Source organism: Crotalus tigris, unplaced genomic scaffold (genome assembly GCF_016545835.1).
Source record: "Crotalus tigris isolate CLP2741 ecotype Arizona unplaced genomic scaffold, ASM1654583v1 scf7180000018371.15429387391:27106975, whole genome shotgun sequence".
NCBI lineage: Eukaryota > Metazoa > Chordata > Lepidosauria > Squamata > Viperidae > Crotalus > Crotalus tigris.
Genome location: NW_024096970.1, coordinates 20,564,415 through 20,581,924, shown reverse-complemented (window position 1 = coordinate 20,581,924; position 17,510 = coordinate 20,564,415). Strand labels below are relative to the sequence as shown.

Here is a 17,510-nt window from a genome sequence, read left to right as displayed (position 1 = left end):
TAATATGGTGAGATCACCAGAGTGAGCAGAACCCAAATTTTCAGCCTCCTTTTTTCTTTGAGAGGGAATGAAATAAAATGGGTACCGTAAATGTCGGCGTATAAGACGACTTCCGCGAGCACTGAAATCGGCACCAAAGACGGGGGTCGTCTTATACGCCGAGTCGTCTTATACGCCGGAAATACTGGTAGTTTCCGGCGTATAAGACGACGTTCTAGGAATGCGGCCCGGCTATAAAGACGGGGGTCGTCTTATACGCCGGGTCGCCTAATACGCCGGCATATACGGTACCTAAAATTTTGACTTAAGACACAATTTTTTTCATTCAAAATCCTTACCAACAAAAGTGTCATGGTTACGACAGATAAAACTCTTCAAAGAACTTCCAGGCATTGTTTACTTTAAAGAATCTTTATTTGAGTAGCATAGCATCAGCACTAACACAGTCGAAGCCAAAAACTGGATTCCCCTCCCCTCAGCACATAGTTTCAAAGCACGATTCCGCCTCCAATTAACTGTCATAAATCACATTCTCCAATTAGTTTGAAACACAGGCTCTCTCTCCAGTTCTCCAGCCAGCCAATTCTTATCATCTCTTATTTTATTAACCTTGGTTCACACACTAGATCCAGTTTTATTATGTCTATCTAAACTCTCATGCACATTCCTCCCCCCCAGCATCATCTTAATTCTAAAAGTAAAACATAAGAAGAAAATGGTTGCATCTCTAACTGTTGTCAAAGCAAAAACATCCAATGTTAGCAGCGTTGACAAAAGGATGTACTGTAATTAAGTTTTGAATTAAATACTTATTTCCTCTACAAAGTTTAAAGTACCGTATATTCCAGCGTATAAGACGGCTTTTGAGAGCGTTGAAACAGCCTCTGAACTCGGGGGTCGTCTTATACGCCGAGTCGTCTTAGACGCCAGAAATAAGGTAGTTTCTGGTGTATAAGATGACTTTCTAGGCATGCGACTCGGCGTTGATCGTCTTATATGCCGGAAATAAGGTAGTTTCCGGCGTATAAGATGACTTTCTAGGCATGCAACTTGGCGTCAGTCATCTTATATGCCGGAAATACCGGTAGTTTCCGGCATATAAGATGACTTTCTAGGCATGTGACTCGGCGTCGATCATCTTGCGACTCGGCGTCGATCGTCTTGCGACCCGGCGTCGAACTCGGTGGTTGTCTTATACGCCAGGTCGCCCTATAAGCCGGAATATACGGTAGTTATTTTTACATAATCTTTAAACAAGTAATTATATAATAAGCATAAAGCATATACATAAGCAGCAGCAGTGGTGGAGCTGTGGAGTGCTGAAGGGGAAGCAGCAGGGTTTAGTGGCTCATAGTGTTTTCTTTTCTGTGGGAAACAGGTCCAAATGGCTCTTTGAGTGTTTAAGGTTGCCAACCCCTGGGTTAGACTTTCATTAAATGGTAATAGAAAACAGATTTAAAAAGCGGTCCCGAGTTAATGACTGGGGGGTGGTATATAAATCTGCAAAATGTATGTATATATTTGTGTTTATTGTAAAGCTAGAGCGATGATTTCATTGTTCTGGGGTTGTAGGGCGATAAATTTGAATAAGTATACTTTTGTTTGTTACAGACAGACAACACTGGTTGTTTACATCATGTCATTTGTGGGTCTGGTTGTTTATACTTTTACCCTGGATCTAGGTCATATCTGGGTGGTCTTCGTAACTGCAGGTGTACTGGGGTAAGTTCACTTCTCCTTTTGGGTTACTTTTCTCTATGAAAGTGTTTTGCTACTGTCTGTGCTACTGAGATAGTTTCCACTTGATCTGCAGGCTATAAAAAAGAAAGGGAAGCTAGTAATGATCCTCTTCTTTCAAAGAGAACAGACATATAGTAGCCATTGGAGGTTTTCTTATTTCTGTTAAATGAGGATTCTAAGAAATGTAATTCTCATGACCCTGTGAGACAAAGTGTTAATGAGAAGCAAGTGGGGTTACGCTTTTGAGATTTGAGAAAAATGAAAGTGGAGTAGCACTGTCTCTTTAAAACACCAAGGACATAACATTGCATAAGTGCTGAAGCTTAAGTATTTCCTACATCTATTCTGACAGCTTTTTCATGACGGGTTACCTACCTCTGGGCTTTGAATTTGCAGCAGAGTTAACATATCCAGAATCTGAAGGAACATCATCAGGCCTTCTTAATGTTTCTGCACAGGTTAGTTTGAGAAATGTGGCAAAGGGACATTTCTAGGTCTGGTTTTGCTATTCTGCAGGAATATAGCACCACCTGTTGATGAATCAAAATATTCTGTTATCCAACATAGTTTCCCTGAAATTGACTACTACTGCTTTCCAAACAAGTTTGTAGATGACAAAAGTTATACTTCTTTTCCTTTTACGGTAATACAGTTAAATACATGTGATGCATTTTATTAAATATAATTCTATAAGTTGTCAAAATACAATGCATTCTAATAATTCTGACTTCATTTATAGTCAAGGACTAGTAGTCATATGGGCTGAGATACTGAGTTGATAGTGTGTTTTATTACTGTTGAGAACATTGGAGATAAGCAAAAGATCTTAGAACTGGTGAACAACTGTACCTTGTTCAGTTTTTCTTTAAAATCTCTTTTATCTTGTGCTAGGTTTTTGGAATAATTTTCACCATTAGCCAAGGACAGATCATTGATAACTTTGGAACTAAAGCTGGGAACATCTTCCTTTGCATTTTCCTGTTCATTGGTGCTATTATCACTGGTAACTACACTCTTCAAATATTTTGTTACTTATTTCTGCAGAGCATGTGGGTTACTTTTGCCTATAAACTTAACATGGTCAGCAGCTACATTAATAGTGAACTACTAGAAGATGTAGGCCTCTACCAAAATTTGGTTTATAAGAGATCAGGAATAAAGTTGATATCCCTTCTGTCATTGCTTATTGAATGTTAAAAACTTATGGCCCACAAGGGCTCTAATTGAAATCCCTTTCTGAAGAAATTACCAGCTAAAAGGCTAAGTGGAATATGTTGTAATGTTTTATCCATTCATGGTCATATAAGGGCTTTTGAGGATTAAAAGAACTCCTGTTTAAGAAGGGATTGCTGTAGGAGGTTTGGCAACTGTCCTTTACTTTGGTCACTGTCACGTTGAATTACAGTAACACACTCTATTTGAAGTTGCCCTTGAAAGTTATTAACTTAAAATTGTCTTTCCATTATGCTTCAGCTTTCATCAAACCTGATCTCCGAAGACAACAGGCCAATCTGGATAATGAACAGGCTGTGAGTAAAATAAAATATAACGTGTAATTTATGTCCACTATCTCCAGTGATATTGCTGTTTTCATGATGAGTAATTGGGGTATCTCAGAAGTATAGGAAGTATATTGCTTGAAGAAGTATCTCAGATGACTTGAATGTGCCAAATGTGGATTCTGAAGTTGACTGGGGCTCAGTTTTCTTTAGGTTAGCAGATTCAGCCTGTAATCATTTTTCCAACTGTCCAGCAAAATGCAGATAATTTTTCAGTATGATGGAATGCATGCATCCATAGCTTTCATAATGATAAATATTTCAGGTAACAAATATATGAAAACATGTATGTATGACGGGTGAATGGGTCAAGTGAAGTGGTAGACTGAGAAAGTTGCAATTGGAAGGAATTCATAGTATTCTTAGAAAGAGGTGAGTTTTTTTAGAGGAAAAAGTGTATAAAGCTGATATAGATGTAATGAGATAAGGGTGGTGTGCACAGATAGAGAATATGGACAAGTATAGTGAATGATATTGGTATACTTTAGATTTAGCTTTATTGTCTTCTATTTTTCTTATTTCATGCTTTAATTTCTTTGGCTTAGTATTTCTTATTCCTTTTCTGCACTTTACACAATATTGCTATCCCCAAAAGGAATAGTACAATGGCCTTTATATATGTAAGTATGGAACTTTTTATAGAAGTATAGTCCTACATTAAATAAATTTTAATGGACATGGATATACAATTGAGACAAGGCAAAAAAGAGGAAGGGACTGGCTGGAAGGGCTATAAAAACAAGAAAGCAAGTAATAAATATTCAAATAAATGATGTCTGATTGATGTGGAGAAAAGGATGGAGAAAAGCCTCTTTTCTTGCATATTAATATGCATGCCACTTGCATATTAATTAGCCAAAGCCTCTGTCACTAGGCTACTATGAAATTTGGATGCTAAGCCCACACTTCAGTGACTGAAGAGAAAGCTTGGTTATGCCTGGATTTCTCAGTCATAATAGACAGTAAGAAAAATATCTATAGCCAACATTTCCCAGGGCAATAATAGCCCTGCTGTCTCTGAGAAGAAATTGAGTCATTATTTATGAAGTCACAGTATTAATCGTGGTGGGTTATATATTGCTTTCTTTCCTCACAAGAAAAGGAACATCTTTGAAAGTAAAAGGCCTTTGGGTAATATGAATTTATATATATTTCCCTTTTTTTTGAAAGAGTGATAAAAATTCCTTAACCAGAAAAACCATATTGCTTTATAGGGATAGAAGAATGCTCTTTCAAGAATATTTATTAAGAAAAAAAATTGTAGCTATTTGCCACTAATTGGCAAAAAAGTACTTTGTACATTGTCAATTAACTGCTCGGTTCTCCAAAGATAATGAGGAAACAAGGAGGACTTGCTTAAACTCAACTATTGCTAGTTCAGTTTAGGATGATAAGAGGACTACAAGTGTTATCAGTCATAAGACACTGTGCAGTGTCTGCTTTTTCTCTTTGGTGAATTTTTTGTGTGAAAAAAAGAGAGTAGTGGAAAACCAAGTGCATTATAAATAGAAAACAGAAACACCTGGATCTCCTGTAAAATTCTGTGAAGGAAGTGAGGTACTTATACATTAAAAACTTTTACACTATTTGGAAACATCCTTAAAATTGTTTAGTTAGTAAGTTCCATACTTCAAATTTTTCTTCTTCTTCCATTCTGGGTCTAGTGACCAGCTGTGTTTTAACCTGCTAACTAAGAAAGCATATCTTCAAATAATAGAAAATGTAATAGAAAATGTAAAGAGAGATGAAAATTATGTTCTACAATGTACCTGCTGTCCTGGTACAGCAAAATTTACTCTTTTTAACTGCTGATCTTTGTTTTGCTTTTGTCTAGCTCAGGGGTCTTCAAACTTGGCCCTTTTATGACTTCTGGACTTCAACTCCCAGAATTCCTCAACCAGGCATGTTGGCTGAGGAATTCTGGGAGTTGAAGTCCACAAGTCATAAAAGGGCCAAGTTTGAAGACCCTGATCTAACTATTGGTAGTTTATTTGGAGGAACATGTCCATAATTTAGAAGACTTTTAACTATAAATAGGTGATTCGTTATACAATGGGCATCATTTCACCTGTCCTCCCTTTTAATGATGTTTAAAGAGTGGATTGAAAGCACCAAATATAAATATTATTGATCTCTTCCAATTTTAGGATTGTTTTAAGGAAAGACTATTGTTATCTAGTAGTCTCCCAAAATGCTAGGATTCTACCCATTATAATGATTGGGTGTGGTGCATCTGAATTATGGGAGTTTCAGACCAATCTATATGTAGAGCACCAGCTTGGGAAAGACTGCTCTAAGAGCAAAAACCAAATTGACCTTTCTTTTATTAATGTACCCTTTAAATAAATTTACCCTTAAGCATTCTTGTGAATTCTGTTTCAAATAATACTCTTTCATTGTGTAATTTTTTGAGTATTATATATTATTATTTCAAATATACTCACTACTTGACTCCTGATATGGAATTATGCTACTGAACTGTGAAACAAATGTTTATTCTGAAATAAATGGCAAACAAAAGAGAACAGACCTAAAGGTGCTTTTTCAAAAGGCAATTGGACTTTGTTTTTTCCTTAAAGATGTTTCGCTTATCATCTAAGAAGCTTTTCAGTTTTGGAGCAACTGAAGAAGCTTGTTGGATTAGAAGTAAAACGTCTTGAAAGAGAAAAAACAAAGTCCAGTTTGCCTTTTGAAAAAGCACCTTTGCGACAACCATGACTGAGAATCTCCATAAACAAAAAGAGAACAGAATTTCTCTGCAGTAAATTTTGATTTTGTATTAATACTTTAAGCCTGAATATTGATAATTAAAATATTGAGGTTTAATTTTAAAAAAAAACAAAGATAAATGTAGCTCTTCTCTTTTTAAAGGTAGAAAAAAGTAACAATAACTTGAATCATACCACACTGACTACATAAATAAAGCATTTCATTCTTGGGAATACAATGTAGGTAAATGTTCTAGGAAGATATTTTAATGTTTTAAAGACCTAAAAATAGGCCTGAAGAGAAACAATGCAGTATCCTTCATTACTAATTTTGCTCATTTTTGGAATTTTTTTTAAAAGTGAAGTCTCTCCAAAGTGGATGAAATTGTCCACAGAACACCATTATCATACTACAATTCACCAGCTTATTTTGCAACTGTGGTATAAGTGCTTCTATAAATGCCCATCAGAATCTTTGCTATATTCTTATACCTGTTCAGATTGAGGGTAATGTGTATGGACATACAGCTCTCATTCTGAATTTGCTGTGTTTACCTTAAGTGATGTTATCACAGGATAATGTTTGGTTAGCATGGAATGGTGACACATTGGCCATGTTAGCACAACAAGAGGAGTTAGTATATTGAGTGAAAAGCTAAAGCTAGATAATATTGGAACAAGAATTGTGTTAGTTTCATTGCAAAACAGATTGGGAATTGTTGGAGGCTAACCTGTTCTAACTTGGTCAGTCATCTTTGACGTGGGAGAGGGAGTATACATGGATATTTAATTATTCTCTGCAAATCAATGTATTTAAAAAAAGGACAGAAAATGGTATTTCTTAATTTCTCTGGTGGCAGTTAGGCCACTGTTGAAAATAGCCATGTTCCATGACAGGGGCATAAGTGAATATGTGCTGTTGGGATGTGACAAGGCTTATCCTAGGTAAGGTCAGCTAGGTCACGCACATAGCTTTCACCTATTTTTAGGATATCATTTCAAAAGTGATGATGGAAAATATATAAAAATAATGGGGGAGACAGATAATACAAGTCATATGAAAGAGTGAAAAACACATATGTTCTGCAGAGGATCTGTTTTGTTCTATTTGAAAGTATAATTTTCATACTGAAAATTCAATATATGAATTTTATATAGCAGTTCTAGGGACAATGAAATATCTCCACATGATATGGAGAGGCATCCCAAGCCATGGAAAAAGTAAGCTCGGAAAGCCAAACATCATACTATATAATGTTTTCAATGATCCATCCTAAGGCTGAAGTGGTCTTTAGTTCCATTTTTATCTAGTTATGAAAGGATAGCTGTGGTTTCCTGCAGCAACATCTTTTTATTCTGCTCTACCCTTTCATGGGATTGTGACATTTGGCTGTTTTGCAGAGACTCCAAAGCAGTAACAGTCAGATAATGAATTATGGACTTTGTATCTTATCCTCATTTCCCATCCTTGCTCAGTAATTCACAAACCAAAGGTAGGAGAATCATATTAACCTGCTTGGCCAATTGCTTATGTGAGGCTGCAGTAGCACCAACCCAGTGACAGACTCTAGCACTATTATGGGGAAACTGTACTAAAAGTGTAACAGTTAAGGTACATTCTGTGAAAAATCACACTAAACCATTGTAGTGGTTTTTAAAATGTTTTTAAAGTTTTTATCCACATCTGAGTGTTTTTAGATTGTTATGTGCTTTTAATTCTTTTGTATGGCACCCGGAGTCATCCGTTCTGTAAGGTGGGTGACTATATAAATTTGCTGAATGCAATAAATGAATGAGCAAATGGCAGGAGGAAAAGAAGGATGGATTTATATCCTCAAACAATTTTCTCCTAAGAATTTTTTTTCCTGGAATTAACTTTTTTTCATTCACAGTATATTAAAAATTAATTCTTACCTCTTTACCTTAAAAATTCATTATCTGTACATCCTATTTGCAAAAATGTAGAGGTACTGCAAATCTTCAGTGCTTCTTGAAGCACTGAAGCATATTTAAAAGACAGAGTTGTTTTCACAGGCATTAAATTTATAGATGCCTTTTAGTCCTAATTTCACCAGGAAATTTCAGGAAAGCCTTCAGCTAATGGATATTCAATGCAAATGAGATTCATTCAAAATGAGACCTTAGGAATGGATTTGGCTCCCAATGTAGTTTTAAACAAAAACTACAGACTAGTCTATGTAGTCTTTCTGTCTACGAAGGAAATATTAAATCTTTCATATAAATCAGCCCCTGGATTGGTGTTTTTTTTTTTTTAACTACTGCAGCTCACAAAGCATTTTAATTCATTTCTCAAAGAGGTCTTCTTTATTCTGCTTAATGCTTTGGACTTTTTGTGCTCTGAGCATGCTTAATTTGGTTAAACTATATTTCTCTTTTTCATATTTTGCTTTCCCTGGTCTATATTTCTATTTATTTTTATTGCTCACCAATCTCAAGTAGCAGTTCCTTACAGCAAGGGGAAAAAATTAAGCTGTAAACAATTGCTAATATTGGATTGAATTTCAAAGTAGTTAGCCAGAAGGTGGGGCTGGTGATGGGGAATGCTAGTTTTATTTATATACATTTGCTTTCAAGTTCACTTTTGATTGGTGAGTTGTCCAAACTTGAACTCTCATGTATCTTCAAGGTTGTATTTCTTCTGCTGTAGAAGATGAACAGTGAAATTGAGGACATGTATCATCAGCATTATTTTTAGTGCTGCTTTTTACAAAATAAAGCTTACGAAACATGGCTACTGTCTTATGGTACAATCTTCACTTAAAGTCAAAATGTAAAGTTTTTTTAAAAAATAAATCTTGGCTTAATCTTTTTCTAGTATTCTAGTTATAGGTAATACTTTCTGTTTTGAAAATGAATATTTTTGTAAAGTAATAAAGTTATTTTATTTTTCCTGCCCTAAATCTTGATTTTCCATAATGAGGCCTAAAAAAGAATCCCTTTAGGTATTTGTTTCTAGGAATCGTAAAATATTGTTGAAATAGTATTGTATGCCAGCATAATCGATTAGTGGCTTAATGACTGCTACTTTTCATGAATAAAAGCAGGGCTTTTTGCCTCATAGAATGCCCAGAACGGAATTCCGGCACCTTTTTTAGATGGAACCTTGTAGGGTAGGCAAGGTGGGTTGTATGACGAGTGTGAGTTCTGGCACCTTTTTTTTTTTTTAAGAAAAAAAGCACTGAATAAAAGTGAATATTATTTAAAGTGTTCTTTGAACCCAAAGATTCAGAGAGTCTAGGATGTATCTACTCATCAAAATATGACCACTTTAAATGATAATAGAAGCAAAGAGTATCAGTTTTAAATGATGTGGTTTAAAACTTACATCAGATTAGCAAAATTGCAGCAGGGTGGTGAACTAGAGGATAAACCAGAAAGTAGTAGCATTTTAACTTTTAAGGTTTTTAGATGCTAGGAGTTTTTCTGCAGCAATTCAAGCAAAGCTGCCAAATTCTACCCTTAGTGTGACAGAGAAATGCTGTCATATTGTCCCAATTTGTGAGACACAGGGGATATATATTGGGTTTCTGCTTAACTAAACATGAATTGCTCTTGTCTCTATAAATCTCACCAAGTATTTTGCATTTCTTTAGCTCAGTGCTTCTCAATTATTTTCTGTCATGCCCCCCTAGGAAGAAGAAAACATTTCGCGCCCCCCTCGTCATATTTCCTCGTCTTAGCCTTCGGAAGACTTTCTTTTATCTCCTTCTCTCCTTCTCTCTCCTCCTGTCTTCTCATCCCTGTTAAAAAATTTTTTTCTGTACAGAGGACCGATTTCTGGGTCTAAAAGTCACACGGGCGGGTTTGGCCAATCAGGATAGAGCATCATATCTATCCAATCGGGTCCTTTGCATGTGTCACGTGATCCGATCTAGAAATCCAATATGACAGTATTTGCCGAGGTCAAACGAGCCCCCCTTTACGGAGCCTTGCGCCCCCCCCCCCGGGGGGCACGCCCCACTATTTGAGAAGCACTGCTTTAGCTAGAGGTGACAGGCAGCAAAATAGCATTCTTATTTGATAGAATAAGATTTTTCATAACTGAGAGTGAGTGGGCAGCCATATAAATGTTCTTAAATAAATAACTTTAGCAGAATTATTGATTAAATCTGTATGATAAATGGTATGGTAGCCTTAATTCAACATGCCAACAAATTTCTTGTTTACTACACACTCTGATTTCTCTAATTGTGTATTTTCTCTTTAGTTCCAGAAATCGGTGGGAGTTGCCTCAGACCAACATTGCACTCCTGTTTGAAGAATCAAAACATTAAAGATTGTAAGCAGCTGAAAAGATATTGCTATTCCTGCTACTACTGCCTTATGTTCGTCTCTCTCTACCATCTATACTTCCATTACCTATGGTTTGACCAGGAAAGAGTCTACAAAAGAATATTGCTAATGAAAAGTACAAAGATTTTAAATTATTCCCAACTGAAGAAACTTTTCTGTCCGGTTTAGTGGCAGAAAATGGAAGAGAGCAGTTGACTTTCCTTGGCACTTATAAACTGCATGACTGGATCCAGTGTGAACTAAGAACGCCCATCTGTTCATCCTTTTGCGTGGCCTGTAGACTTGCAGATTTGGGCGGGAAGTAGATCTAAAGGAAGATCCTTGCTCCTTAGGGAGAACCAGAAAACACTTGCTCTGTGAGCAACCCTAATGGAAGGGCAACCATTGGTTTGTGAATGAGGAAATTCACTATCAGTCAAAACAAAAGCAAAGATGGCTTAGCTTCCTTTTAAAATAGCTATTTGTACTGTAAAGTATTTTTGTGACCCAAGTCCAACAGATATTTTTAATTAACTAATCAGTATTTTAAAATGGGGATTATGTTTTTTTTAAATAAGGTGGTGTTTCAGAAATATTATTGGATAACTGATTTCTAAACCATATTTGAGAAATGCACCTTTATCTGCTGAAGAGCAATAAGAGCATTATTGCTCTTCAGCAGTGTGACATTGCAACGCCACAAGCTGCAGAAGCAGAAATTAAGCAAGGGCTCCACATGGCTTTCATAACATTTTCTGCAATATTTTTCTCATAACCTCTAAAATCTCTAAATGTTTTCTCTCAAGTCTGTACTAAATAGTATAGTGTTAATTAAAAATTAACCACTGTAGTCAGATTTGAGGGATGAAGTATAATTAATGGCTTATTTTTCTTTTTATACTGCTATATCACATTTCCCTTTTAAGAAAAGAGGAACTAGGTTAATTAAATTGTAGATGACTGAGTGCCTCTGTTGTGTGGAACAAGAGATGCAACTTAAAAAAAAAAGCCTGTAAAAGAGTACAATAAAGTTTTTTCCATTCTACCCAAAACAGGATGACATAACAATTCTATTTTATTGCAAGGAAAAAATCCACAAATCAGATTAAAAAACATGGAGGACCGTACCGTGCAACATCTTAGTTTTAGGTAACTTTTATTAAAATTCATCACTGGACCAAGTGAGGAAAATTGCTGCATAATTTTGTGGGGAAAAAAATTGTAACTTTGAAATGGCTGACTGAGTTGGCCTAACAGCTATTCTCACTTCAAAAACTGAACAATTTATAAAGAATTCTTATCTTTTTTTTTTTTTTAATTGAAAATTTTTAAATTTTACAAAAACAAATCCCCTTCCCATACCCCCCCCAACCCTACCTCACCCCCCTCCTACCCAACCTCCCAAACCCTCCCCTGGACTTCCCAGAGCTGAGTACAGGCTTAATTGAGAAAAAAACTTAAAACACTTTTAAAACCTAAACAAATTTAAATACAATCATCATTCTATATAAACTCCCTCCAAAAACGCAAATTTAAACATTACTTTCTTTGAATATCTATACCTATAATGTAAAATCTAATTTCTCCCTCTTTCTTTATCCTAATACAAAAAAATAAATATATAAACCTTTGTTATACCATCAAAACTAAATACTCTTAGAAAACTTAAAGTAAATACATATTTCCTTCAATCTTCATAATCTTCTCACCTATCCAAAAAAAAACTTAAAAATCCTAAACAAATCTAGACACATTTAGTTAAACAAATTATTTTCTCTTAAAGATATTAATAATATTTAAAAACTTGAAACACTTTTGAATCCTAAACAAATCTAAATACAATCATCATTCTATATAAACTTCCTCCAAAAACACAGATTTAAGCATTACTTTCTTTCCTAAACAAATCTAGACATTTAATTAAACAAATTATTTTCTCTTAGAAATATTAATAATAATATTTAAAAACCAAATTTAAGCTTTACTTGGAACTTAAACAAATTATACTCCCTTCAAAACACAAATTTATTAGAATCCCCTCACTGAAATAAACAAATTATAATCCCTTCAAAACACAGGTTTAAACAATATTATCATTAAAGGTTTAAAACTTAAAGCTGAAATATATTATTATCCCAAAACACATATTTAGACATTACATAAGACATTTTCCAAAAACGATGTAAGTTTTACTTCTCCCACAATCTCAATAGTAAACTTCTTGTCTAAAGTTCTCATTCAATGTCCATAATTTTCTGTCCGATAACCAGTTGCACCCACTATAAACACAAACTTCTTATCTAAAATTTTCATTCAATATCCATAATCTTCTGTCTAATAGCCAGTTACATCTACTATAAGCACAATCCATATCGGTTTCTCTTGCCCGCAAGCATCGAAAAAAATGCGTGGAATTCTGCCCTTGAAGATCGCTCCAAAGAGTTTGTAAGTCCTGGTTGACCCACAAGCTCAGGAATCAGTACCTGTGAAACTTCCTCAACCTCCTTCTTCTGTTGGTCTTTCTCTTTACATTTATATGTTACTTTTTCTTTACATTTATATGTTGGACAAGTCTCAGGGACCGATACCTGTAAAACTTCCTCAGTGAATTCCTCCTTGTGTTGATCTTCACAATTATAAGTTGTACAAGTTATCCTCTGCCCGTTCCTCTCTTGTTGGTGCCCCTCAAGCTGAAATTTCCCAATTTCCATTTCAGGCAGCAATTCCACCCTTGAAGATTGCTCCAGAGACTTTGTAGGTCTAACTTCTCCCAGAGATTCAGAGACCTTCTTCTGTTGCTGCTTTTCTTTGCAATTGTATGCTGCACAAGTTGTCTTCTGTTCCTCAACCTGGACTTGTTGGGGCCTCTCAAACAAGGGTTCCCCAATTTTCATAAATATAGGCTCTTCAAGCTGTAATTCTACATTCTTTTCTTCCAAAGCTTTAAACTTAATAGATGGCGATACACATACCCCCAGGACCGAGGTATAAAAATCTTTTGCTTGAGAAACAGTATTAAGTCTATAACATGTCCCCAGGTGGTTCACCACCATTCCAGTCGGGACATCCCATCTGAATAGTATTTTTCTCTTTTTAAGTTCATTTGCTAGAAAAGCAAACTCCTTTCTTCTTCTTAAAATTTTAGATGGGATCTCCTTAAAAATTATAACATCTTGTGAAGCAATTTGAAATCTCTTCTTATAATAGGCTTGCACAATTTCATTGCGTAGAGATTTTTTACCAAAGTAAATTACCACATCTCTTGGCAGATTCTTCTGTGCTGCCACCACAGAATTAACCCTGAATAATTTTTCAATTTCACTAAGTATTCCCTCTTTTTCTTTATTCAAAATCAATGCAAAGTCCTTTGCAACCATCTCTTTCAAATTTCCTTGCAAAGACTCTTCCAGGCCCCTGATTCTTAAGGCATATTCCATTTGTCCATATTGAAGCATAAGAATTTCATTTTCCATCTCTTTTTCCATACTTTCAATTTTCCCCTCCATTATCTCCACTTTTTCATCTACCTCTTCCACATGGGAGTTCATCTTTTCAAGAACAGAAGCAACTCCTTTTAAAGCCAAAACAAAGTCTTGTCTCAAGATCTTATTGTTTTCCTCTAAAATCTTTTTCATTTCTGCCCTAATTTGAATTATGACATCTCCCATCATGTCTTGCAAATCCTTCATAGTTGTTAGCTGACCCCCAGAAGAGGGTGAGACTGTTAATTTAGAAGCTGTAGAAATCCCTGGACGCTTTGGAGCCATCTTAAAAAAAAAACCCTTTAGTCCTTCTTAAAAAATTATAAAAATTCCTTCAAAAATCATAACTCCCTCCAAAGAAGGTCATTATAATAAAAAGAAAAAAGGGGGGAAAAAAAAGAAGAGAAAAGGAATTAAAAAAGCTTTACTCCTCCTTAAAAATTGCAAAAATTAAGCAAAAAAAAGGAGTTAACTCCATGAATTCAAAAAGAAAGAGGGGGGGAAATCCTTCAAAAAGGGGTCATTGCAATAAAAGGAAAGGAGTTCAGAAAAAAAGAAAAGAGAGAAAGAAAAAAAAAGGGGGAGAAGAAAAAAATAATTAAATAGAAAAGGTCCGTTCCATTTTTTTTTAAAAAAAAATACTTAGAGATACCAAAAACAAACACAAAGATTAAACAAAAATAATAATTCTAACAGTCCATTCCAATCATAAAAAAATAAAAAAGGAAAAGGGAAAGGAAAAAAAAAAAAAAAAGCACCAAAAAGCCTGCCGGTCAGCATTCTAACTTCCAAAAAAAAAAAAAAAAACACCGAGAGATTTGCCGATCGCCATTTTACTTTCCCTTTCAGCAAAGAAGGAGAAATAAAAAGAGAGAGTAAAAATAGAAACAAGTCTTAAAAACTTAAAATCCAAATAAGTCAAAGAAAGCAAAAACTAAACCCTCTACTCAGCTCTGTCCGTTTAAAAAAAAAACTCACCAGTTCTCTTTAAGCACGGAGGTGTTTGCAGCGGCTCGTTTTGTCCCTGAGGACAAAAACAGCTGGGAAGCGGAGACAAGTCTGAACTCCGTGGGAGCACTCCTTTCACCCCCCAAAAAAAGGACTTGGGGGGTGCAAAAGAGGCTCTACCACTATTCAGACACTCTCTGCCCCCCCCCTTTGCCCGGGAGGGGGATTTTGAACCGCTGAACAGCTGATGTCTGCTGTTCATAGCAGTTCTTACACTTACCCAGGAGGACGGCTACAAAGTAGCCGCCATCGCGCGCGCAAAATCCACCGGAAGTCCAAAGAATTCTTATCTTAAGGTGCTTCATTCCTAATCAAAAGAAGAGTAACTTCCAGTGATCTGAAGAGGGTCCATAGTTCTTCATTTTATTTGTTCAGAGGTTCTGTTGAATATATATAATCTATACTAGCTAGTGCACAGAGACTTTGGCGGAGTGAGAGTTCTTCTTTTTGGGCTAGGAAGTAAGTCACTTAGCTTGGAAAACACTTGAACCCATAAAGTGGCATTATTGTGGGGGCTCTTCAGTCAAGTGATATGAGAGGCTACCCTCAAATAGTGTTTTCTTGCTCTAGAATAAATGCACAATAATTTATTCTTTGGCAGTTTTCAGTTTTACAGAATGCTTTGCAATTGTTCTTATTCATGAGTATAAGCCCCCTAGAATTGCCTTGGTGAGATGGGCAACATAGAAGACTAATAATAAAATTCATAAGCATTTTCTGACTGAAGTAATCAATTGAATAGTGTTTACTTAGGATTGGGAAATTCCAGATTGCCAGTTGGCATTTCAGCTGAAGATCTTATTTATGTTAGCCTAATTTACCTCGTAGGATTGCTATGACAGTAAAATGGGAACAATAGTATGCAGGATATAAATGAAATAAAAGAAATAATGAGATTTCACCTTTGGGATTTGCAGATTGCCCTCTTCAGAGCTTCTAACATTGTTGACATGTTGGCAAGTGTTACCTATTAATTGTCTAATAGAAAATTGTATTGATTTTAATTCAATTATTTCTATTCTAATCTATTAGTTTTCCTTAGTGTAGTTGTAAATAGACATTCTTAATGGAGTTAGCACTTGGCTTCCTGTTTTATTGACATAAGAAATCATTGTTCAGGGCTGTCTCGTTGCCTGCTTTATGTATGCTGCCTCTATTGTTTTCAAAGTTTTCCAGTTGCCAATTTTTCTGAGCAGTTTCTATTATGCCAAATGAACCCATTTGTTTTAATATAATGAATGTAATAAATGCTTATTTTCCAAGCAAGCAAACAATTTGCTTGGGTTCTTAGGTTTACTGGCTCAGTAGAAGATAATACTGACCGAAAGTGACTTTTATAGTAATATTCTTTGTGATTCCTTTCAACTTTTATATAGAAAGGCAGAAAACATTTGAAAATAGAACACTGGAATGTATAGAATCCCAAGTGAACTGTGATACGATTCTAAGTTATAGATTGAGTAACACTGTGTTATTGCAGTTACTGTATATTTCATAGTTGAATTTGTCTCGTCTACTTTTTTTTCTTTAGATAATTTGTATTTTAATTGTAGCACAGAAAGTGACATATTTACTTGACTTTTTATTACTTCCTAAACATTAACAGTACAATCCTAGGTGGGTCTATTGAGAATTGTTAGTGAAAACTGTACAAAATAAGACATTATTTTCAACATTTTAATAGAATAATTCTGAGAGAATGCTGAATTAGTTTACACTTAGAAAATATTAATGAGCATCCATTGGGGATACATATTGACATACTGTAATTTTCTTGCAATAAATATGATGCAAATATGTAATTCTATAATTTTAATGCCATGGTAGTAGTTTGGGTACTAGTGAATTTTAATGTCCTGCAAGATACATACACTTGGTTGGCATGCTATGGTAGCTTCAGTTTAGTGTAGTGTTTTCCCAAGAATTTCCTTATGGCTACCTAGATATACAAACTGTACTTCAGTCTTGGAAATAGCTTAGAAGCAATAAGGGTTTTTCCAATAGTGTGACTCCCATGGGGGTGGGTGGGAGGGCTGAAAGACTAAGAAGATTGTAGGAAGAAACTGACTGAAGAGAAACAAGAAAAATTGCTAGCAAACAAGATGGATTTAAGCTGTCTTGGATTGCTGAAGAGAAGCTTGTTCCAGGAGGATTCAGGACCATCTTGAATCAGTATAGTAATTGCTATTCAAAGCGGGTGTTGCAGTGTGGAATTTGGTTATTCTGTATAGATAAATATTCAGGAGAAGAAGTGGAATAAAAGGCACAAGAAATAGGATCCAGGTTTTTCTAACGGTAAGATTGTGAGGTAATAAGCCTCTGATAAATTCTCTGGGGAATTTAATTTCCTTAGTTTAAGGAAGGCTCACAATAATATTTTAGTAGAACCAGTATTATTACTAGCAGAGAAATTATTAACTTCCAATTGAAGAGCAATCGGGTCATAAAATAAGTATTATCCAAAGTCCTTTGAAGGCAGATGCCAGGAAGGAAGGGGAAAAAAACTACTGTATTTTCATTCTTGTTATGCTAAAAATGTAAAAAAAAAATCAGAAAGGTTCACTAGAAAAGTACTTTCTTGTGCTATAATTTGTATGATCGATCCTGATATTCCTGTATGAAATGGTTGTATGCTTGATATGAATCCTTCCAATTACATATGCATTTAGAACTGCCAGAGAAAATTCCAGGAGCAGTTAAAAACAATTATCAACTCAAAA

General features: G+C 35.2%; 1 protein-coding gene across 3 annotated transcripts in view; it reads left to right on the top strand.

The window, feature by feature from the left end:
• Positions 1-11,657, top strand: part of FLVCR2 (FLVCR heme transporter 2) — a 45,141-nt gene extending 33,484 nt beyond the window's left edge. The window contains exons 6-11 of one of the 3 annotated variants that reach the window (XR_005557726.1): positions 1,612-1,722; positions 2,093-2,198; positions 2,632-2,743; positions 3,214-3,269; positions 7,166-7,228; positions 10,236-11,657. Coding sequence is in view for 2 of the 3 variants with exons in the window: in XM_039351690.1 (XP_039207624.1) it covers positions 1,612-1,722; positions 2,093-2,198; positions 2,632-2,743; positions 3,214-3,269; positions 7,409-7,486 (463 nt within the window). In the remaining variant the exon portion in view is untranslated. Of the gene's footprint in view, positions 1-1,611; positions 1,723-2,092; positions 2,199-2,631; positions 2,744-3,213; positions 3,270-7,165; positions 7,229-7,408; positions 7,501-10,235 lie in introns of all 3 variants that reach the window. The other 2 variants (XM_039351690.1, XM_039351691.1) reach the window with 2 other exon arrangements.
• Positions 11,658-17,510: the final 5,853 nt, after the last annotated feature.